The sequence below is a fragment of the Mytilus edulis genome, chromosome 9 (assembly GCF_963676685.1).
Source record: "Mytilus edulis chromosome 9, xbMytEdul2.2, whole genome shotgun sequence".
In the NCBI taxonomy this organism is placed as follows: Eukaryota; Metazoa; Mollusca; class Bivalvia; order Mytilida; family Mytilidae; genus Mytilus; species Mytilus edulis.
The window spans coordinates 62,366,009-62,375,294 of NC_092352.1; the positions used below are offsets into that span (position 1 = coordinate 62,366,009).

At 32.7% G+C, this 9,286-nt stretch overlaps 1 protein-coding gene across 1 annotated transcript in view; it reads right to left on the minus strand.

The window, feature by feature from the left end:
• The window catches only part of LOC139488762 (uncharacterized), a 31,608-nt gene extending 22,518 nt beyond the window's left edge, over positions 1-9,090 (minus strand). The window contains exon 1 of the mRNA XM_071274647.1: positions 8,787-9,090. Within this exon, the coding sequence (XP_071130748.1) occupies positions 8,787-8,955 (169 nt within the window). The 5' untranslated portion in view covers positions 8,956-9,090. The remainder of the gene's footprint in view (positions 1-8,786) is intronic.
• Positions 9,091-9,286: the final 196 nt, after the last annotated feature.

The following is a 9,286-nucleotide window of genomic DNA, read 5'->3' on the forward strand; positions in this document are numbered from 1 at the left end:
TATTCACCATTTCCTTTCTCAATTTTATTCTATAGAATATAACCTCAACAAATCAAGATTAAATTACATTTTTTCTAAAAAAGAGCAAAGAACTATAAAGTAAAGTACTTGAAAAGATTTAAATCTTATTCAAATACAACAACCCTTAAAATGCAGACTATAAGGAATGTGTATAACTATGTCCTTATTATTGTCTGTTCCCATGTTACACATATATATATTGTATTGTGAATACATTGATAGCATAGTATCTCATTGGTGAGGTTTATTGACCAAAACAAATGTTAACACATACATACAAGTAAAACCTTTAAGTCTGTCAATTAAGAGATGAAAGTGATAACTTAGAAAATACCTGATTAAATCAAACATTTTAGGTAAGGGAATATGAGGGTCTGAATGGTAGTCTTTCATTTCTTTATCTGTTATTCTATTGTATTTTGACTATTTTCTCTATTTCTTATTTATTTTTTCCATTATTCTCTTTCGTTTATATTTCAGCTCCCCATTATTTTTGTCCCCTCTTTATTGTAAACCCCATCCAGATCCTGGGATATGAATGAAGTGTTCTGTATACAACATAGATTTTTCAATAATAAAAAAAGAATGCAATTCTTCCAGATCTTTATAAATATAAAAATAAGGAGATGTGGTATTATTCATTGGTTGCCAATGACTCAAATTGACAATGCAGTGGCGGATCCAGATTTTTTTTTATAAGGAGGGTAGGCCACTGAGGCAGACTGCTACAGTCATGCTTTAGAGATTCTCTATATAATCAAACAATTTTTTCCCATTTCAAGTTCTTCTTTTTTTTAAATTTCTGCAAGCAAGTTGAAAAGACCATGAATTATAGGAAAATTGTCTATCATGGTCATCTTTCAAACAACACTAAAACTTTCATCAAAGTGTAGTGGGCAGTTGTATTTATTTGTAGCCATGTTCGGTCAAGATTAGGACAATAAATAAGTCCTTTTTGCTTCAAAATTTTGTTATCATGTTGTTTATAGCTTTATACTATTTAGCTAGTAAACCACTGTTCCAGGTTAGAATGGGGTTTGGTGCCAGATAACAAGTTTACCCCACCACATTCTATATGTGCCTGTCCCAAGTCAGGAGCCGGTAATTCAGTGGTTGTCATTTGTTGCTGTGTAACATTTTTTTATTGTTGAATGTTTCGTACATAAATTAGGCCAACAAAGCAGGAATAAATGGATCACTGTTAAAGCTGTACAAATATGAGAAAATAAAGGGTGGCAGAGGTGAAACTTACGATAACAAAGAGATAAATGAACAAGAGGCTTTCAAGAGCTTTGTATCACTCACCAGTAATTTTTTGCTTGAATAAATCTTTCATCAATGATTATTTTGGCTGGCTTTTCAAATTATATTTAAGAGTGGCTTAAAAATTCCATTGAAATGTTCTTTAATACCCAATTTCAAGATTTTTTTGGGACATTTAGACTTGTTTAATCACCATTTGCTGACGTAAAGATGTGGTTAAGGGCTCAAATTAGTCCGTAGATAACCAACAATGCGATTTAATGTGCATCAAACCTCTATCATTATTAGTTAATAAACAAGTCGCCCCTTACTGATGTGTAATTTTTCTGTAAAAACCATTTATTTTTCTTCGAATTTTGAGGGATATTCTCAAAAAGAAGTGCAAAGAAAACTGCTCTTTTAAGAGGATTTATGTCTTTTTTCAATAACTGTGCAGTGAAGTTTTTGAAGAATAGTATTAAACTAATAGTTCTAACTTGTACACTAGTTGCAAATGTAATTTTTAGTGTAGCAGCGCAATCACAAACTTGAATTACGCTAAAAATCTGAAGTCATTTCTTAAAGATATAATGAAAAAAGAGACAAAAACCGCTAAAATATTCTGAATTTTTTTTGCAAAGTTGAAATAGATGTAACAAAACATGGTTTCGTAAGTGTTGCTGTATACTAAAGTTGAAAACACTTTTGTTTGAATAAAGGAACATGTATATTTCAATGAAAAAATGACAGTTTAAAGAGTGGATTCCTCCTAGATTTGCGTAAAAATCATGCATTTGGCAACAAAAAATTATCATCTGAACACATAATTCCAAAAAGAAAACAAACTGGGTGAGAATCTTTATATTATTTTTTTTTTTTTAATTTCTTCCGTAGTAGTAGACTTAAGTATTTAAATTTCGATAAATTCACTACAATGCCAGTGGCGCAGGGGTACGCTGATCTATCCCAAGGCACTAAGATTGAGAGTTCAAATCTCACTGCCGGAGTTGGAAAAATAATTTCCTATATCAAATGTAACTTAACTTAACTTTACTTTCAATTTCAAAAAGGAAACCTACAAATATTTTTTGTGTGTGCAAAATTGCCCCCCCCCCCCCCCCTTTTTTTACCCCCTTTGCTCCATCGGGCTCGGTCAAGGGTGTCCCAGATCAAGCTAGCATTGGTAATTCAATGAATTTTCCCTTGTAAAAACAAAGTTTAGGTTGCTGATTGATTGAAAACGAATTAGACAAATAACTAGGGTCCAAGTTTGAAATCGGACAAAAAGAGCGTCTAAAATCTTGAATGTTACGGACATCGATATTTCAAGGCCTATAGCACGTTATGCATCTATTTATACCACTATGATAACTTATATGTCTTCAACAGACTGGAGGCATTGTGTTTCCATCAAAACCTGACCCTATTAGCCCACCAATATACCAAGGATTTCGTATGTTTTCACTTTTTCTCCAACAGTCACGTGACTTTTGGAAATATACAACGTGACCAAAAAATGACGAATTATCTTCAAACTTAATTTTTTGCAATATTTTACCAATTATCTTTCATTTGAGCCCAACATGGCATGTGCATGACCATTGATGCGAATTCTGTATTCATTTAAACTTCCATTATGTATTTTCGATAAGTAAAGGTCTAAAATGCATTTTTTGTGTGTGCAAAATTCCCCCCCCCCTTTTTTTACCCCCTTTGCTCCATCGGGCTCGGTCAAGGGTATCCCAGATCAAGCTAGCATTGGTAATTCAATGAATTTTCCCTTGTAAAAACAAAGTTTAGGTTGCTGATTGTTAGACAAATACCTAGGGTCCAAGTTTGAAATCGGACAAAAAGAGCGTCTAAAATCAATTATTTTGAATGTTACGGACATCAATATTTCAAGGCCTATAGCACGTTATACGTCTATTTATACCACTATGATAACTTATATGGCTTCAACAGACTGGAGGCATTGTGTTTCCATCAAAACCTGACCCTATTAGCCCACCAATATGTCTCTGCACGACTTTTTGCCTAAGGATTTCGTATGTTTTCAGGGGCGTGTCCAGGATATTTGAAAGGGGGGGGCATAGAATAAAATATTTCTTTTGGACCTTTTTTGGCTTAAAAACATAAAATAATAGAGAATTGCACTAATGTAACGGTTCCTGACTTGGAGCATGTATATTTTATAGTTAAAGTGTCAGGGTGTGACATTTTTTATGCCGAGTTTTCTTCATTAATTGTCTATGGTATATTAAAATGATTGGATGGATCTTAACAGCAGTAGACCAATAACGAGAAATTCTAAACTCAAGGGTATAAGGAGTAACTTAACATTTCAATACCTAGGCCAGGATTTTATGAACGAGAGGCGTAATTACGGTTGAGGGTCCATGGGGAAGCTCAGAAGCTCCTGAATTTCAACAATTTAGCATCAAATTATGAAGTAATCCCTCTATTTTTGATTAAGTTCGGGTTTTAAATTCATGTATTATACTGATTTACTTACCGTTTTGGTTGTTTAAAAAAGGTGTCCAAGACACCTTAATACGATTTTAAGGTCTTTTGACGTTTTGTTTTTGACATCGACATCTTTGCGAATTCTTTATCACATCAACAACAATGGATACTAATCGCAGAGTCGAACAAGCCGGACTCCGAGAAACGAAATTTTACGGTTGATGATGACCCATCAAATTGGGTAAATATAAAAAGAAATCAGAGTATGTGTTTAATTAATGAATATGATAAATTGCCATCATTCAATACAATACTAGCAGATTATAACGATAGTTATTTTTTTTTTTTTTTTTTTTTTTTTTTTTTAAAGGGGGGGGGGGGGGGGGGGGGCGTACGCCCATTACGCCCTTACCTGGACCCGCCCCTGGTTTTCACTTTTTCTCCAACAGTCACGTGACTTTTGGAAATACCATGTGACCAAAAAATGACGAATTATCTTCAAACTTAATTTTTTGCAATATTTTACCAATTATCTTTCATTTGAGCCCAACATGGCATGTGTATGACCATTGATGCGAATTCTGTATTCATTTAAACTTCGATAATGTATTTTCGATAAGTAAAGGTCTAAAATGCATGAAAGGGAAAGGGTTACAATAAAATACACAATTTAAACAAGATACTCTGAAACTAAATCTAAACATTTGATTAAAGTTGATAGTTAGTCATCTAAAATTCAACTGAAGTCTGTCTTTTAACAACTACTACAATATTTTTTTTGAAATTTCAATTGTGTACCACCGATCTGCAGGCTAGGGTCATTTTCCATTTTTTGTGACAGTACTCTTAAGATTTTTACTATTTTTTCTTAAGAAAGTGAGGACTGAAAAATCTATTTAGTTTTAAATTTCCATTGATAAAGTTCCAGTTACAACTCTCATCACAGGGATACAGGTAATAATAAAAACTAATATGATTGATGTATACTGTGTGATGCTTGTTTCCAGATCCTACATTTTGAAATATTTGTAAATTTCATGAATAGATAGGTTTAAACTACAAAACGCAACATTCATGACATTTTTAATTAATTTTTTTTTTACCATTACAATGATTTTGTTGGTACACAATATTTAGTTTAATGGAAGACTACTTATATACTAAATGTCACATTTTTTAAAAGTGTTCAGTTACATTAACTTTATTTTAGTGGATAATTAATCATCAATTGAGGAAGATTCTCAAAACAGAATTTTACAGAAAAATGAAAAAAATCGTATCTCATGTGTTCCCACAGCCTATGTTTACTTTGGAAGTTACAAATTGACCTACAAATTAAATCATTGCATGTTGATGTTTGAATCATCTACAGCAAACATTATTATGTTTTAATAGGTGCACAAACTCTGATTTAAATAACCAGTGAAGGATATCCCTGCTGCTACATAGTGTGGCATTCCAACAATGACGTCTCTAATAAACATAATGTAGGTTGGATATATTTAGAATATCTCGTCATACTGATTTTTCTGGATTGTAAAAGAAACGTAAATAGTGTAAAGGAGAGCTCAAGATACAATAATTTCACGAGAAACAGAAGGGAAATGTGTAAAAAAAAAGTGTTTAAAGTCCATCTATTCATTTGTGTGTCTCCTTCTCATCAATCTCCGTCTGGTCAACCACATAGGGGATTGAAGGCTTGAAGCTGCCTTTCCCCAAAAACTGCAGTTTACCACTATGGCCTATTTTTAGCCATGGCAGCCATATAAGTACAAGAAAATAAAAAACACAATTGATTCTAGATACCCTTAGGGTCATTCAGCTTTACTTTAGTTGGCATTGGTTCTATAGTTTCAAAGGAGAAGATTTTTTAAAGTTAGAAAACATAATCAACAAATTGTGTAAAATTGTTCTTAAAGGGCAATAACTCCTTGACAATTTTGGTTAAAGAACTTATTTGTAGATCTCACTTTGATGAACATTTTTGCTGTTCACAGTTTTTCTTTATCATTTCTTTATATCATTAATAATATTCAAGTAATAACCATCATTGCAAATAAATTGCTTCGACAAGTGCAGCTGGATACAACCGCAGAGGTCCTGAAAAGATGGGACATAATGGACACAATCTTCGCATTTGATAAAGGTCTGAATTTGGCTTGAAATTAAATATTTGACACACAATAGTTTTCTGACACAGAATATAAACTGTAGTCAAAGAACTTGAATTGGTTAAGTGATTTGAATTAATATTATTTTTTTTGCTTTTGTGCAATACACTAAAATTAAATTAAAACAAAATTGACAGCTTATTACCTCAAGACAATACAACATTTCTGTATACATAATTTAAAAGCAGTGTAAGGGAGGTAATTCAACCATGTAGTGTTTGAATTACCTCCCTTTTTTGGGGGGTTTGTACTTCAGTAATAGTCCATTAAGAAGGACACCCTTGTTTCACCCCTTTTTGCAACTAATTCCTCAACGGTTTAAGCCATAACATATATGCATCCCAATGCCAATTCTTACAATCCCTTTGTGGTATTGAATCTTGTGGTATAATTTCAGAGAGATCCATACACCATTCCACAAGTTATTGTCTGGAAACTAGAAAAATGCTAATTTGGGCCCCCTTTTGACCCTTATTTCTAAACTGTTGGGACTTTAACCCCAAAAATCAATCCCAACCTTTCTTTTGTGGTCATAAACCTTGTGTTAAAATTTTATATATTTTTTTATTTACTTATACTAAAGTTATTGTACGGAAACCAAATGTTTTCGGATGACAAAAACATGATACCAATGTACAACTGCAAAAATGTTTGCTTAAGAAAAAATTCATGGAAGCCATTGATTGTTGGAAATTTACACATGGCCTGGGCCATGATATTCGAAATTTATTCCTGAGCGAGGGATAAAATTGACGGATATCGCGGCCAAGTGAAATTCCAACAATCTATGGCTTCCATGAATTATTTCAATTCTAATAGGACAAATACGGTCATTAAAAAACTGAAGCGAGGGTGGATATGCAGTGTGTCGGGCTGTTCTTTTTTACTTCCTGTTAGATAAAGCTCAAACATTCTAATAAATCTGTAGCTATCATGGATTATTACATGAATAACCGCAGAGACCGCTTAAAAATTCTTTTATTTCTCAAACCCAACATTTGCCATTTTTAATTTACATGTTTTTCTCATAAGCTTCCGTCAAATCCTAAGTTGACATTTCGTCACCATGATGACTTGCTGAAATCTGTAAATAATGCGAATAATGCAATAGAATAGAAAATAAAACACAACCTACCTCAATCAAAGTGCTGGATAGCACCTGTGGAAAGATTGGAAGAGTAGTTTGAATAATTTCATATTAAGGTATGGTGGGGACAAAAGAACATTAATAAAACAGTATTGCTGAAAATTGCATAAACAGCAGGGTTCAAGCAGGAATAAAAATCAGCTGTAACTTAAAACGACATTTTCAACGAATTTCAGCAGAGCAAAATTTTCCGTTCCATCCTTCAAGGGGACATCTAAAAAGATTGTGTTAATCCTTAATTAATCATTTATCTTTCAGACATAATTTACAGAATCACTTTATGTAATGTAGATCAAAAGTAATAGGCAATAAATAAATCTATCATCCTTATATATCAAACATCTAATATATACATTTGTGTATTCAATTATGAGGTCAAATATTTGTGTATTGAGATGTTTATTGGGTCTGTACAATTATGTAACACTGATGTTGATAAGTAATGTGGTCAATTTGATTGACATTTTAGGAGGTGGGGCATTGTAATTTAAGGTCCACCTTGTCCATGTTTGGTGATAATGACAGTTGTCAATCATACTAGTATTGTATCAATACTCAATTACCTAATCAAAATGCTTAAAAAAAGCCTGCACATCAACACACCTTCATTACATACATTCTTGAATAAACTGCTCCAAAAAATATACCCATTTTTCACAATTTATATGTGTATTATGTGCACATACATGAGAACTATAGGGAACTATATTTCAGTGTGAATACATGCAGTAATAGTAGTAAACCTGTCATGTTGTTAGGGAGGCCAGTGCCTAAGGAAAGATTAAGAACAAGTTCCAATCTTTCCAAAAATCAGTTTTAATACAATATCATACAAATTTCAATGGTTCACGCAACAGAAAACTTTCAACGCTAGTGGTTTCATTTGTATGACGTCTTGTTTTGAAATTATTAAATACGCCAAAAGCATTAATAGACTTTCGCGGAATTTATTTTTATTTTGTTGATTTCTCAGAGCTCTTGTTCATTACTTCTTTTTATTATGTACCCGAAAAGGAATAACAATTATTTTGTCTTTTTTTTATTGCAATTTTTAAAAAAATAAAATCGGCAAAGAGTCTGCAAATAGGTTCCAATACATGTAGATTTACATGGGAAGTATATTGTAACTGCCATTATTCTGTATATCTCTGAGTCTGCGCTAAGTATAGATATATCAAGAATCTTATCACTTGTTGTTTACAAAGCGAAAAAAGCATGTCATATTTCATGTATTAGAATGTCATATAAAAACTGCAAAATTTGCTTAAAATTACCAATTTAGTAGCAGCAACCTAACAATGGGTTATTAGATTCATCTGAAAATTTCTTGACTGATATATCATGTATATAGAACCTAACTCACCTAATTTACACCTTAACCTGTTGTCAGATTTGCTCTAAATGCTTTGGTTTTTATGATATAAGCAAAACACTGCATTTTACCCCTATGTTCTATTTCAAGCCATGGCGGTGATGTTTTTTGACGATACAGAAAAATAAAACACAAACTATATTATTGGATCTTTCAGCTAAAATTTGGTTTGAATGTTCAGTTATTTCAAAGAAGATGTTTGAAATAGTTTACCCAGGTTTGACGAGGAGGACGATGAACAATGCTTAAGGATTTATGAGCTAAAAATAACAAATCAAGGACCAATTTATATGGAGCTTTGTTTGTGTGCTTCTGGAAATATTTATATGCATTGAGTGAAATTTGTGAACCATGTAAGTGTTAAACAAACCTCTTTCATGGACAACCTGGGGATTCTTTTGAATAAGCTGTTGTACTAATTGTCCGGCATTTGTACTGATTGCCTGCATAAGAAGCTGGTGTTCCGAGGTCCCAGTTGGTTTTGCAGAAACTCCTTCATTATACGTAACTTTGGGATAATCATCATTTTTTGACGTCATTCTAATTTACGTGCGTTTCATATGACCTAGCTTCCGTATCATGCCATATATAATTTATAATTGTGTGGTAGGGGAAATCGTGTAGTTGATGTAGTTACAGGAATTCTATTAGGCCGGCTCGATTCTGACCAAAACAGCATATCGGTCGTTTGACCGGCGATAAACAAAATCAAGGTAAACCGGATAGAAAATTTAAAGGTTTTGATAAGAATACTAAAGTATATGATGCATAAAAGAAGCATATGCTAATATAAAAATCTTTGTAAAACTGAATGTGAGCTACATTTGTACTTTAGAAAATTCCGCTAAATCTGCAAAGGAGAATCGAGTT